Genomic DNA, 15,132 nt, shown 5'->3' with positions numbered 1-15,132 from the left:
GGAAGACTGCATGCCAGATGGATTGACTCAATCAAGGAGGCCAAAACCCTAAACCTGCAGGACTTGAACAGAGCGGATGAGGATGGGGGCTTAGAGATGTCTCATTCACAGGGTCACCGTGAGTTGGGGCCGACTGGAGGACAGTTAACAACAACAGCTCCACGTGGATCAATAAGCATCTAAGTCAGGTCCAGCGAGGTGTGATAGTTATTATTTCACTAGTTTTACTGTATAACAGTGATTCCCAAACTCTGACCTTCCAGGTCCTTTGGACTTCAGCTCCAGAATCCTAGACCATTTCTCAAGATGACTATCTGGGTGCTGAAGACCAAAATACCTGGAGCACCTGACTTTCAGAATCACTGCTATATACAAACTTGTCCTGAACTGATTTAAATAATATATTAGGTTTTTTGAGAGTTCACTTGAGATCACCAACTCTTTTTTGTTTAACTAGCACATGACATTATCAACTAAAATGTCAGCTGCAGGAATCTCAGAGTTTTCATAACTACCTACTGATTTATTTGTAGTTGGTGTTATCCTAATCCTTATGTCTGAAGCTTCTCTCTTGGATTATAAGAAGTTCCCTACTGCTTGCCCAGTTATTAGCACCCTTTGAAAGTGCATTCTGAAAATTGCCATAATCATAATGCACAACCATTGGTCTTCTCAGCATTATCTCATGCTGATGCTGGACCTCATATTGTTGATCCTGCAGCACAAATGTCAATACATCACTCCTTATTGAACCAAAGTAATTAAGATGAGAGAATGCAACACTCTGCTGCTCTTCATAATGCCATACAGATTTCAGTAACAAATACATATCATCATTGGCTGTGATTTTTTAAAGTATCAGTCATGTTGATGTAATTAAACATGAAATGGTATTTCTTTTTTTATTGCTGGGAAGACTATATGAACAGGAATAAGAATTCCTCTTACATAATGCTATTATATTTAAACATAAAGGAATTATACACATTATTATAATGTGACCCTTGCAACTATATTGACTGTATGATTTTAAATAATTTTAAAGATGTATTTTAGTTTGCCTTTAAATGTTTTTACATATGTATTATGTGAATTGTTTTTATCCACTGAGCATCACCCTCAGGGGCTCTGGCAGGATGAAAGACAAAATATAAATACTTTAAAATACAATAGGATACAATTAATATAATATAGCAGAGCCACTGTGGTGTAGTGGTTTGAGTGGTAGGCTACAATTATGGAGGTCAGGGTTTGAATTCTCGCTCAGCCATGGAAACCCACTGGATGCCCTTGGGCCAGTAACATTCTGTCAACTTCAGAGGAGGGCAAAGGCAACCCTAGTCCAAACAAATCTTACCAAGAAAAGTCACAATAGGTTCGCCTTAGGGTGGACCAAAATAGGAAACTACTTGAAGGCAAACAACAACAACAACAACAACAACAACAACATTATCCTTCAGAGGCAGTGGATCCAAGATGGCTTACTGTTACCAAGTTTGGATTTATATAAAATTTGGGGTACATGCTATGACCCCTGACTCACCCCAGAAAGGACCTGCCATTAACCTAAAAGCGGAGAGACCACATAGGCAGCTTGCCCTGCAAAGGCAGAGCCTTAGAGAAAAAGCTAAAATTGGGAAATTCCATAGGAAGTCTTGGGAGTTGCCAAACCAGAATCGCCTCTGCTGCCCAAATAAGACAATGGACTTGGCTTCTCACTTAATGGGCAAGTGATCAGCTTAACGGCTCAGCAATCAAGTCGGCTGCCCTTCCGATTTGTGTCCTGACCTAATGCATTGTGCAAACACATTACCTGCTATCGGCTTAACAAAGCCCATACAATCAACGCCTTTGTCTAGCAAGACCCATAGCCTCGGGATACGTTTCCCCCTATATAAACCCTGAGTTTTCAGACCCTCTTTGGGTTTCCTGAGCCTGGGTTCCTTGAGCATTAAGCTCTGCTGAAATCACTGAGCTACACTGAGCTTTCACTGTCACCAACTTGAACCTGGCTCTTAAGCCTCCGCGGCCCTCTTTCCCCACTCCTGTGACTGTGATCCACTGTTCATCTTCATCAGGACTTCCTGGAGAAGACTTCTAAGGTAGTATATCCTACTGGTGCCTCTCCTTCTCAACCTATCTCCTGAACTCACCCCTCCCCTGCTATAGCATTGAATGTGTGTATATGTATGTGCCCCTTTTGCTGTGTGGATTTATTTGTGCTTTAATAAATGTTATTAGATTAACTGAACCTAATTGGTATCAGTCTCTTTCTCTTGGGGTGTAATGGCGACCTCTGGTATGCACTTTGGGACACAATCCTGGCACGTGGTATTGTTAGGGCCACCTCTCGGCAATATTTGAGCTATTTAAAATTCCTCTAATTCGATCCTTCCTAACATTACAACAGATAAAACAGAGTACAGCTAAAATTGTTTTGGACAAGAGTTAAAAAAACAATTAAACAAATAATTCTATTAAAAGCACAACGCTAATACAACGTAACAATATTTAACACAAAATAATACAAAGATAAAAGCACAGTATACCACTTTAAAAGACCGTCTGTCACCTGAGTTTAAGAGCCAAAGGCCTTCCTAAATAGAAAGGGGGCCAAGCAAGGCTGCATCCGTACTGCAGAAATAATCCAGTTTGACACTTTAACTGCCATGGCTCAATGATATAGAATTCTGGGATTTGTAGTTTCTTGTGGCACCAAAGCCCTCTGACAAGGAAGGCTAAGTATCTCACAAAACTACAAATTGCAGAATTCCATAACATTAAGCCATGGCAGTTAAAGTACCATCAAACTGGATTACTTCTGCAGTGTGGATGCAGCCCAAATCTCCTGTGAGAGAGTGTTCCAAAGTCTGGAAGAAGAAACCCATGAGAAGGCTCTCTCCTGTATCCTGAAACATGCCTGCGATGGTGGTGGGACCAAGAGAACACCCTACTTTGAAGATTTTAAAACCCAGACAGCCTCATACAAGGAGATATTGTCATATGCTAAGTAAATAAGCTGTCACCTTCAGAATATGTCACCTTTAGAACATCAGGGCTAACCTAGCACAGAAATGTTTGTCACATACTTGCACTCTCAGTTTGAAGAGGCCTTCTTTTTATTTACCTTGGCAATTGGAGGAGGCACAGTTTATAAACAGTATGCTAGAGAGGCCTATCTTGCCAACCAAATGTGTGTTGTCAGTTGGTAAAAGGATTCCCCACCCCACTCTCAATTTGGATACTTTGCTCAGTGCTCTCTCTTGGTTTTCACTAGCTGGAACTACCTGAAGATGCCACCGGCTGTCATTAAAAAACAATGAAAAACAAACTGGGCACTGGATTTTTTTTTATTAAAAAAATCCTATTATGACACAAGACTCTTAAGGATGGAACTGAAAACTAGGAGATCAAGCAACAAAGGCTTTACTAATAGATCACCACCCACTCCTCTCAATCAGTACAGCTGAGAGCATGCAAATATTTGCTGCTCTTCAAGGGCTTGCTGCCATTCAGGCCATATAAATTCCCTAACTTGTCTTTCCTGCTCCAATTTTTATTAAGCCCTTATCAAAGAGGGTTCTCTTTCTCCATTTCTATTCACAGCTTAGAGATTATGTTACATTCCAATTCAATATGCATTGAGCCTGGTTTTCCTTTTAGCAATAAGAGACACAAGCTATTGTAACTGGCAGCAATTATCTAAGAAATAGCAATAGCAGCTTCATTTATATACAGCTTCATACTGCACTGAACAGTCTCTAAGCCATTTACAACTGTAAGCTAATTGCCCCCAACAAGCTGGGTACTCATTTTAGCAACCTTGGATAGATGCAAGACTGAGTCAGCGCCGAGCCCCTGGCTGGGACTGAACTCACAATCTTGTGATTTGTGAGTGAGTGGCTGCAGTACTGACATTTAACCACTGCGCCATCAGGGCTTCGTTCTGACATCAAAGTCAAGGTATCATGAATAAATCTGAAATTTAAACAATACTGATTGGCCATGAATTTATTTGGAATGAATTTGACTCAGGTGTTACCTAACCAAAAATATTTCGTAGTCTACACTTCAGAATTGGATGAGTACATGATGCACATCCCTTTCTTTCAAAGAAAAAAGAAAAAAAGAAAGAAAGAAAAAGAAAGAAAAGAAAAAAAAAGAAAAAAAGAATAGACAACCAACTTTGTTAAGATTTAATTGTCCACAATTCAGAGAAGATACATAAGGTACACCTATACTGTAGATATAATGCACTTTGACACCACTTTAACTGCTACAGCTCCATCCTACAGTATCCTAGGATTTGTAGTTTTACAAGGCACCAGCACTCTTTGGCAAAAGACTCTGTAAAACTACAACTCTCAGGATTCCATAGGCTGGAACTCCAGCACTTAAAGTGATGTCAAACTGCATTATTTCTACAGTGTAGATGCACCCATACTTCCACCCCCCCCCCCCCCCCCCCCCCCAACTTTGGAGTCTCATTCTTTGGAGGTTTTTAAACAGAGGCTGAATGGCCATCTGCTTGTGTTGGACTGGATGGCTCTTGTGGCCTCTTTCAATGCTATGATTCTATGATTCTTTGTTGAGGAATTAAACATCCCATTATAGGCTGTTGTGAATAATGGTGCGGAAACATGAAGAGAACACAAAATAGTTTAGCTTCCATTTTTTATTGAATGGTATCAAGAATTGCCTTGGATCCAAAATTAGACACCTTTGTAGTATTTGCAATGAACAACTGCACAGAACTTACTTTTCTAAAGCCACTGCTATGTCCTGGAATCCCTGGGCAGTGATATTATTCTTGTCCCATATAACAGTTCTGTTGGAAAAGCAGAGATTACACAGATCCATTGATGAAGCTTTTAAAAGAGCTGGGGGAGGGGAGGGGGAACACATGTTAATGCCCAGCAACAAGGCATTTCTACTATTTGGAACTGGAAAATACAATGAATTTTAAGGTAGAAACATAACACCAGGAACAAAATATGCAACTACCAGTAGTTATTTGTATTATGTTCACTTACTTCTGATTTAGTAATATTCTTCAGAAATTTTGTTTTCAACTCTCACTTTAGAAGTATAGTAATTTATGTGTTTAGTTTAAATCAATTTAGTTGGAAAATGTATATCCTATCTTATGCAGTTAACAAGATGCAATCATTAAAATGTTTAATTAATACCTTGCCTTTCTTCCAACATGGAACCCAAGGCAGCCCAACAATTTGAGTTAAAATAAAATGCAGCTAAAATGATGCATAGTACAAAGTTGAAAAACAATAAAACATTGTATTGAAAACATTAATTTAAAACATTTTTTAAAAAAATGCAAGTTAACAAAATTGCTCTGGGTTTTTATCCCTCCCAGATCCATGTTGCCCTGCCAGTTGTCTCAGCCCTGCTGATGAATGTCAGGTTTGTCCAAAATAAAGATATCATCTGTGACCTGGTTAGGGATGAAGACACTGATCTGGCACACAATATTGGTTAGCTGGGTGGGTGTAGTGGGTAGGGTGGATCTGTCTCTCCTTTGTTCATCTGGATACTCAGTGCAATAGCAATTTAGACTAAAGGGCTGGATGTCGGGATTGCTGTCATTCCATCTCCCTCACACAAAAGCCATCGGCCCAGACAGAATTCTGAGGGTTTGTCCTTTGTGCTTGGCCAAAGAAACAGATCAAGTGCGCTGCTGAAGAACCATTCATCAGGTTTCCGCAATCTGCAGGGGAACTTCAATATACATAGAAGCATGCACAATGAAATTCCCAAAATGCATGTATGGAAATAGATATTTTTTTAACTACATAAAGCCTAATCATATCCAAACAGATATTGTATAGTGCTGAAAATACATGATACGTGGAAGATGCATGAACAGCCTCCCAATGGATTGTTTTAATTTTACAGGAACATACCAGTTTCAGAGAAGAAGATATGCAGTTTCAGAGAAGTAATGGCACCTGATTCCATCTCCTCCTTACTGTTAGTAAAAACTGCCTTTGCCAAATAGCCTCCCTCTTCCCCAATAACACTTAAAAAGATATGCAAATAAAAATTACAATACCTGAGTTTGGTATTTATCTGAAGAGCTTTTGCTAACATCTTTGCTCCCATGTCTCCCATGCCATTTCCACTAATATCCACTTTTGTAAGAGATGTATTGCTGCCCAGAGCATTGATAATGATAGTAACCTCAGTCTTCAACTTGGAATCTGCTAGAGATAGTGACTGCAAAGGCTGTGGAGTAACCAAACAATGAGTAATATTTCTACATTGCTCCTATGCTATCCTGAATTCTCTCTTCAATCTGACAAGACAGTTCTCCATAGTACACTGACACAAAGGAACACAACCACAAATTTATGAATTTTATAACACGCAAAGAACAATATAATTGGCATATTAATTATACCCTGTTATCTATAACTAATGAAAAAGATAAGACCAGCTCAGAACATCCAGGCCAGTGATTCTTGAACAGGAAGTTATCAGCTATTGTGAGACTTCAGCTTCCCAAATCCTTAATCACTGGCCATGAAGTCCAATCACATCTGTAGTGTTGCATTCTGCACTGCACTTCTCAGTTGCGAACAAATTATCTGAACAAATACAGCCCATCCTGGTGGTCCTGGGCCCATTGTTGGTTCATAAACTGCTAGTTCCTGAAGACTTTCCCGGGGGCGGGGGGGGGGGGGGAAATTGTAGCCAATGGCACACAAATGGTTCTGGTTCCTGGCACACTGGAAAAACTGGTATCATCTTGCAGCAATTTAATCCCCTGAAAAAAACAAACCAGTAGATGTGAAACTGAGGACCCATACAGATAGGCCAAAATAAAGCTGCTTTTGGTCACTTTGGAGGTATGCTGTTTAAATGCTGCATGCATCCCAAGAGGCCGGAAGCCAGGCCAAAGTCACGCTCCAGTCCTAAGGACTGGAGAGCAGCTTTGGTGCAGCTTATGACCTTTTAGGATGCATGCAGCATTTAAATAGCATACCTCCAATGTGACCCGAAGCAGGTTTATTTTGGCCTGTCTGTATGGGCCCTAACTCTCCCCTGATACACCTTGTTAATATTCCTTGTCAAGTGATTGATTTTATTCCTTTTAATATCCATGCACTAAGGCTAATATGAACAATGTAAGAGCCTACAGTACTTTTGTTACTGCAGAGCTTCAGTCCCATGGAAATCTTCAGGACAGAGCTGTTGGGAATACGATGGAGGGCTGAGAGCCAACAAGCACTTCCCTACTTTCCCTTCACGCAATGGAGAATGTCACAAGGCATTTGTGGATGCTTCACTCATGAGCTTTTCACTTAGCATTTTAAGAAGAAAACAGATAGCCATTGTAAATGTGGTGGAAGTGGTTTGAATACACAAGACACTGCTCTGAAAACAAATGCCAAAAAATGAAGTGTGCATTTCAACTAAGCTTTCATTTCAACAGCATCTAGAAATGCAGTTCAATCTGCAGCTCAATTATTACCCCCCCCCCAAAAAAAAACTATGTACAGGAGTTCTGTAGCTATCATGAAAATGGTAATTTTTTTGTACAGCCAAATTTATGCAGGATGTTAAAACCCAGACGGACAGCAGTAACATCAAGCTGGCCATTATGCAAATTATACTTTCACTGTGATTGTACAATTGAAAAGGCTGTCTTTCACAAAAGAATGCAGTCATTTTAATTTAAATGACAGATATCAAATTACTATACTAATTCTACTAATCTTCAAGTGCATCCTTACTTTATTCACCACATAATTTAGAGAGTATTAGCTAGAGATTAGTATGTTGTTTGGGAATGGTAGCAAAAGTTTAATAGAAGCGTTTCACGCTTCTGTAATAGATTTTACCACAAAGCTGTAAAAAGCATAGTTCATCTTTTTAAATTAATAAAAAATTCAGCAGAATGTGTAGAATCATGGATTTGGAAGAGACCACAAGTGTCATCCAATCCAACCCCCTGCCATGCAGGAACTCACATCAAAGCACCCCGGACAGATGGCCATCCAGCCTCTGTTTAAAGACCTCCAAAGAAGGAGACTCCACAACTCTCCAAAGGAGTGTCTTCTGCTATCGAACAGCCCTTACTGTCGGAAGTTCCTCCTAATGTTGAGGTGGAATCTCTTTTCCTGTAGCTTGCATCCATTTTTCTGTGTTCTAGTCTCTGGAGTGGCAGAAAAACAGCTTACTCCATCCTCAATGTGACACCCCTTCAAATATTTAAACAGGGCTATCATATCACCTCTTAACCATCTCTTTTCCAGGCTAAACATACCCAGCTCCCTAAGTGTTTCCTCATAAGGCATGGTTTCCAGACCCTTCACCATTTTAGTCGCCCTCCTTTGGACACGCTCCAGTTTGTTAACATCCTTTTTGACCGTTGTGTCCAGAACTGGAAACAGTATTCCAGGTGAAGCCTGACCAAAGCAGAATAGAGTGGCACTATTACTTCCCTTTTAGACACTATATTTCTATTGATGCAGCCTAGAATTGCATTGGCCTTTTTAGTTGCTGTATCACATTGTTGAATCATGTTCAACTTGTGGTCTGCTAGGACTCCTAGATAGCTTTCACACGTAGTCTTGTTAAGCCAGGTGTTCCCCATCCTATATCCCCATCCTATATATTTCATTTTTCTACCTAAGTGCAGTACCTTACATTTTTTACTGCTGAAATTCATTTTATTAGTTTTGGCCCAGCTTTCTAATCTATTAAGGTCATCCACCCACTCTGCTGTAAGAGAGTTAGAAATACCCCACTTTTATTTGTAAAGATATATATTTTAAATAATGATTTAGTTTATTGACTGTATTGATAATTTAGTCTATGGATTGTATTGACAGTGGTTTTACTGTTTTATTGAGTGTATTTTATATGAAATTGTAGTTTTTTATCTTGTAATGTTGCTTCTATTGTTGTAATCCTGCCTCGATTCACAGGGAGAAATTGGAAATATAAATTATTATTATTATTATTATTATTAATTTGAATTTTGATCCTGTCCTCTGGGGTATTAGCTACTTCTCCTAATTTGGTCATATGTAAATTTGATAAGCATGCCCTCTATTCTTTCATCTAAGTCACTGATAAAGATGTGGAATAGTGCTGGGCCCGGGACAGAACCCTTTGGCACAACTCTGATCACTTCTTTCTGGGATGAAGAGGAGCCATTGCTGAGCACCCTTTGGGTTTGGACAGTCAAACAATTACAGATCAGTAATGTGGCTCCACTATAAGCTAGATCTGTCACAACAGCTTTGATCTTCAACATCAATAGGACAAATTTGAAATGAGATATAAATGGACATTTAAAAACAATAAAACAGAGGAAAACATTACAAAAAAGCTCCTGTATTAGAATTAATTAAGCAATGGCTGAATGAAATTTCAGAAATGAAAAAAATAAAATAACTGAACATTATAGTTGCCAGGAAGTTCAAAGGACTTCAGGAAGGAAATACAAAGGGATCCTAATACTTCCATGTGCATACATACATAGGGCTAAATTCTGCTGTGAGTCCCAACTAAAGTAGACTCACTGAATCAATAGAACTTGCATAAATGTTGACTTAAGAAGCTCCATAAATTCAATGAGTTTAGTCTAGCTGCCCCAAATATTACCTGTCCTTACATAACCTTCTGCTGGATATATATAAAATCATAATTACTGTTATAACTAGTAGAGAACATGACTGGAAGACATGATAACGTCATACATATTTTTGGGGGCTCACAATGACCAAACGAAGTTACAAGGCATCAGTGTCAGGGTCACCTGATCTAGGGCATGCCTGGCCTAGAAGGAACGAATGGACATGTACCATGGGTTATGCTAACATGACAGTTCTTCCTACCTGCTTATTTTGCATTTCCTATGGGGAAGGAAATGAAGACAACAAAAGGAACGCATTTGCCAAGACTAACAGAGATCAGGCTCCATTTTCCCTTTTTGAAATTATCCTAAATTTCCCTTGCCTGTCTGATCATTAAAGGTTTGTTTCAGATATTATCAATTCATTGACATCTTGGTGTTAAAACTCCTTAAGTTTTCGAGAAAGTTTGTCTGTTCCCAGGAATAACATCAAGACTTCTTCCATACCTTTTGGGGTGCACACATATGCCCTGACAGAAGGTTTGTGGGCATAAAGATCTCCCCAAATTTAAACTTTCTTTGTTCACTTCTATTTGGCATTTCCTTGGCTGCTGCCGAGTCTCTAGCATTTCTCCTCCCTAAGTTAACACTTAGGTGTTCCCTTGGCCACTGATTTAGCCTCCAACCATTCCCACATCCACTTTTTCCAACTGTATCCTCAGATTGAGCCCTGGTGGAGCAGTGGTTAAATGCCAATATTGCAGTCACTCACTCACTCGCAAACCTCAAGGTGAGTTCAATCCCAGCCAGGGGCTCAGGGTAGACTCAGCCTTGCATCCTTCCGAGGTCGCTAAAATGAGTACCCAGCTTATTGGTGGCAATTAGCTTACAATTGTAAACTGCTTAGAAACTGCTTAGTGTGGTATAAAGCGGTATATAAATGAAGCTATTGCTATTGCTAAATTGCTGTCAGAGGTTTCAACATTTTTCTCCATGTTTGCTTTTAATTGACATTCCCTTGTTTGAGTTGGCAGTGTCTTTCCTACAGACATTTCTAGGCTGAACTGGTAATTATGCCTGATTTAACCCCTTAATTGCCCCCTACCCAACTTTCCAAAGCTCTCTTTTGCCAGCCTTGTGTGAATCTTGGTTGTTCTGTTCTGTTCTGTTGTATTCTATTCCATTCCTATTCTATTCTCTCTGTCTGTCTGTCTGTCTGTCTGTCTGTCTCTCTCTCTCTCTCTGTGTGTGTGTGTGTGTGTGTGTGTGTGTGTGAGAGAGAGAGAGAGAGAGAGAGAGAATGTAAATCTTTTGCATATCTCTAAATAAAAACCTCTTAGTAATTTGAAATTGCAATCTCATTGCGTTCCTAGTATAAATATGTGCAAAGATCTCAGCAGAAGTTAGCCAACCTCTTGCAAGTCTTTGAGCAAATTGATTCCCCAATATTTTAAAGAAACATTGGCATTGCAGATAGGGCTTTTCAAGCCCCCCTTTCCTTTCTGGGTAACACCAACAGCTGAATTTATATGGATTTAAGTATTAGGATTTCTGTATTTCTATTTGAATTCGATTCAGCCGTTAATATTTAAATAACTCAGTTGGTAATAAAAATAGTATTGTTATCGATAATATGCACTACAATTCCTTTAAAATTAACAACAGATTAAAAGCCTATACTTCCACAGCATCTCCTTTGCAAAGCACATTGAAATGCTCCTTTCTGCAATTGTCACTTAACTCATGTTCTTAAAATAACCTTGCACTAGATTATCTCTATATTTAGCTATAAACAACATACAGCAATGATAAAATATCAAAATAATCTGTACCAAAGACAAAAACAAACACACCTCCCACCCACTCTTGTTAAACAACCAGGCAAACCTCCTTGTTTTCCCTAAGCACTGCCACAATGTCTAGCTTTTGTCTTCTGGCTGCTCCCACACTCTTAAACAGCAGAGGGATGTTTGTATTTTTTGTTGTTTCAGCCAGTGGGGAGGGATGCAGGGTTGGTCATCTGATCTCATTCAAACCTGAACAAAACCCACAATCTCATAAAGGTAGCCAGGTGCTGTTACCAGCATAGCCTTGAGTTATGAGTGTGGAGAGCATGGAGTGGTAAATGAAAGCAAAGAAAATCAATCTTTGCCCTTTCTCCAAAATGTGACTGTCACTGTTGTATAACAATGCCAACTGTTTGTTTGGCAGCTATGCAAATACTATTAATAGATTGCAAATTATGAACTAAATATTAATTGTATTATTATATTATTATTATTATTATTATTATTATTATTATTATTATTATTATTTTACAAATATGTTTAAATTTTAAAAAGGGAGTTTATTTTTCTCATAATCAAACTTCGTATTTGATTTCAGAACCAAAGAATATGGAGATTGAAGAACAGTGTCTCAACTAATACATAATGAATGCAGAATACAGTTAGCCCTCCATATCCACAGATTCTTTATCCATGGATTCAAGCATCCATGGCTTGAAAATATTTGATTTTTTTAAAAAATAAAGAAACCTTGATTTTGTCCCTTTACATAAGGGACACTATTTTACTATCCGTTGTAGTTAATGGGATTGGAACATCCATGGATTTTGTTTCTACAGGGAGTGCTGGAACAAAACTTTAGTAGATACCAAAGGCCCATTGTATATCTTAAATGCATGATTTAAATACCACTGTTCCCATGATTAACTAGCATTCTAACCACAGAACTAGCGAATGAGATTTGCAACAGAGTTCCAACCTTCCTTCCAAGCATGGTTTCTTATTAACACCACATTTTCTGTTTGATTTTACAACTGTCAGCACTCTGTGGTTACTAAGTTAACTTCTCATTGAGTGGTTAAATTGACAGTCCAACTTCACAAGTTAGTAATACTTTGGTCTAAAAGTACTGAATGTTTGTTACTGTTGATAAAGCAATTTAAATAATTGAGTACAACATAAAGTTTAAATAGGTCTTGCCTGTTTAGAGCCAGCTCATACATCTTCAGCTTAGCACCTTCAAATAATCTTTTCTTTTAAAATAATGCTCTGTTCATTTGTTATATGAACAAACAATTAAACATGATTCTTACAGTTAAGCAATGTTTTTGCATATGAGTCCAAATTTCATAATAAATGATAAGTGAGAGACAAGGATGTTTAAGATAATATTACAATAATAAAAACAACAATACTCACCGAATCTTCATCTTGAATCATTTGCACTAAATTATCAAGTACAGGAGCCAGATTTCTGAAGGAGGAAAGAAGCAGGAGGAAAAAAAATGAAACCAGTGATTCATTGTTTGATTCTTCCACCCTTTAAGAAACGAATAAATTAAAATCTTACTTGGATTTCATGTTGTTAAAATTTTTGCCTAGTGCCAAATGTCTTATTGATCTATTTTTACTAAGCCAGACTATAAGCGTCGAAAGATCAGATTCTAGGCCTGCAAGGAATAAGATTAAGTATACAAATTTTAGAAACAGTCAACATTATAATAGTCACACAATTCTATTTTGTATGAGGGCTTTAAATCAAACATGATGGAGTTAAATTAGTGACTTCGTTTCTGTTTTGCAGAATCTAACACTCTCAGTGTTTTTGATTGCAACGCCCTACAACCTTAGCCAATATGGCAAAGCTCGGGGCTGATGGGAGTTACAGTTCAACAGCATACCGTGTGGAAAATGCTACTTTACATCAATATACATCTCGGTTATGCGGAGAAATGGGGACTCCACAAACACTTTAATGACAGGACGCCTCCATGATGATTTCATCACAAGAGACAAGCATGACCGGCGATCACACCCTCGCTCTTTAGGGACGATCTAGCCACATTTTAAGGACAGTAAACCTCCGTGTGATGATCTCCATAGATGTATTTAGTATGTTTCTACCCAAAGTACAAAAATTATTTCTTAATTTCTGTATGTACATATCAGTTAACACAGACAGATTTATACAGACATTTACTTCTTTTCTGGCAATGTGTAACTGTTAGCTTATTCCAATTTAATTACAATCTCTCATTAAATGGCAACAGCATATCCTGGGATAGAATGAGGGGATCTAACAATGAAGGATGGAGGGATCTAACAACAAACATTTTTTTCTTCCTGGATTGAATTGCACATATCTTAGGGAAAAGCAAATCTGGGGAGTGGCAATTCAAAAAGAGGAAAAAAAACAGTATACAGATAACTTTAAATTGTTTGTTTATGGTTTTTAAACCTTTTATTCTAACAAATTTTTGAAGGATTTCATGTTAGGAGAAAGGCAGAATATTAAATTAATTAATCAATTAAAGGCATTATTCTCATCAGGGTTTGTCCACTCTCAATGGGCAACCTTTTCAAGACCTCCCCCCCCCCCCAGGAGATCAACCACTGGATTTTTGTTACATGCCTATGAATAGTTAATAGTCAGAAGAAGCTGTAGAAATGGAGACAGACACGTATTTTTAAGCACTGGAACTTTTTGTCATTCCTTGGATCACAGGATATTATCAAATTTTAATAGGTTTGAATGGCAGTACATTTTTTTTCTATTTGTAAGGTATAATTCTCCAAGCATTTCATCAGTGGTTTAAAGATAGTGGTCAATGAAGTTTGAATATGACAAATATCTGCACTGATAGAACCAGTGTTTCATTTGGTGTCTAGATGGTAAAAGGCTAACTGATTGAAATTTATTGCAGCATTAGGCTTTTTGAGGTTTCACAGAAGATCTAGGCCAGAATGTTACACCATTTTAGCATAGCATAAATGTAATACCAATGTAGGACACTGCAACTGAGTAATGAATTACACAACTTTTGCCACAGCTTGAGTACAACTATCACACAGTATCTGCTTAGCTCCGCAATCATTGAAAAAGAGGGAGAGGATTGTGTGTGTGCTTACAGACTGAATTGGCTGCATTACGGACTACAGCTGCAGAACTCTGAGAAAGCACAACTGTTTGTGCAATGATATTTATGCTGCCATAGTACCTCAACAGGATTTTGGCACCAGAGCTTACTTTTTAATTTCTTTATTTTATTTCTTTATTGAATTGATATCCCTACTTTATCCCAAAATGGGATTCAAGGTGGCTTTTATTGCATACCTAATAATTTATTTACTTTTTTACAATATCATATTATATAATAAAAATATACCTATATTTACTCTGTATTTGATAGATTTCAATGAGATTATCACTCAAATGATAATTCTCAGTATTACAGGCCAAAAAGCTAAGAAAAATTGGTTATTCTTATTTATCTTGTCTTGTAAGCAAGTCCCACCAGTATGTAATTTATTCTTTTATAAAACTGCAATGCATCACACTATGATTCCCATTCCTTAATTAGTTCTTTGAAACACAGGAAAATAATTGGACCATAATCAATATACTTTCTTACCATTATCTGAAATGTCAAGGCTGGCAATATTATGGATTTCTGCTATGCATCCTTCTAAAACTTGTGCACCTCCTGATCTTAGCTACAGGAAAAAAGGAAGCACTTAGAC

General features: G+C 38.0%; 1 protein-coding gene across 4 annotated transcripts in view; it reads right to left on the bottom strand.

Annotated features, from left to right (window-relative positions):
- The window catches only part of CARMIL1 (capping protein regulator and myosin 1 linker 1), a 193,970-nt gene that overhangs the window by 60,309 nt on the left and 118,529 nt on the right, over positions 1-15,132 (bottom strand). For all 4 annotated transcript variants that reach the window (XM_042461443.1, XM_042461446.1, XM_042461444.1 and 1 more), the window contains 5 exons: positions 15,024-15,105; positions 12,962-13,061; positions 12,811-12,865; positions 6,071-6,243; positions 4,760-4,828 (listed from right to left, as the gene is read on the bottom strand). In XM_042461443.1, the coding sequence (XP_042317377.1) occupies positions 4,760-4,828; positions 6,071-6,243; positions 12,811-12,865; positions 12,962-13,061; positions 15,024-15,105 (479 nt within the window). The remainder of the gene's footprint in view (positions 1-4,759; positions 4,829-6,070; positions 6,244-12,810; positions 12,866-12,961; positions 13,062-15,023; positions 15,106-15,132) is intronic.

The sequence above is a fragment of the Sceloporus undulatus genome, chromosome 4, assembly GCF_019175285.1.
Source record: "Sceloporus undulatus isolate JIND9_A2432 ecotype Alabama chromosome 4, SceUnd_v1.1, whole genome shotgun sequence".
NCBI lineage: Eukaryota > Metazoa > Chordata > Lepidosauria > Squamata > Phrynosomatidae > Sceloporus > Sceloporus undulatus.
The sequence above is the reverse complement of the archived record's forward strand: the minus strand, read 5'-3'. Positions and strand labels throughout refer to the sequence as shown.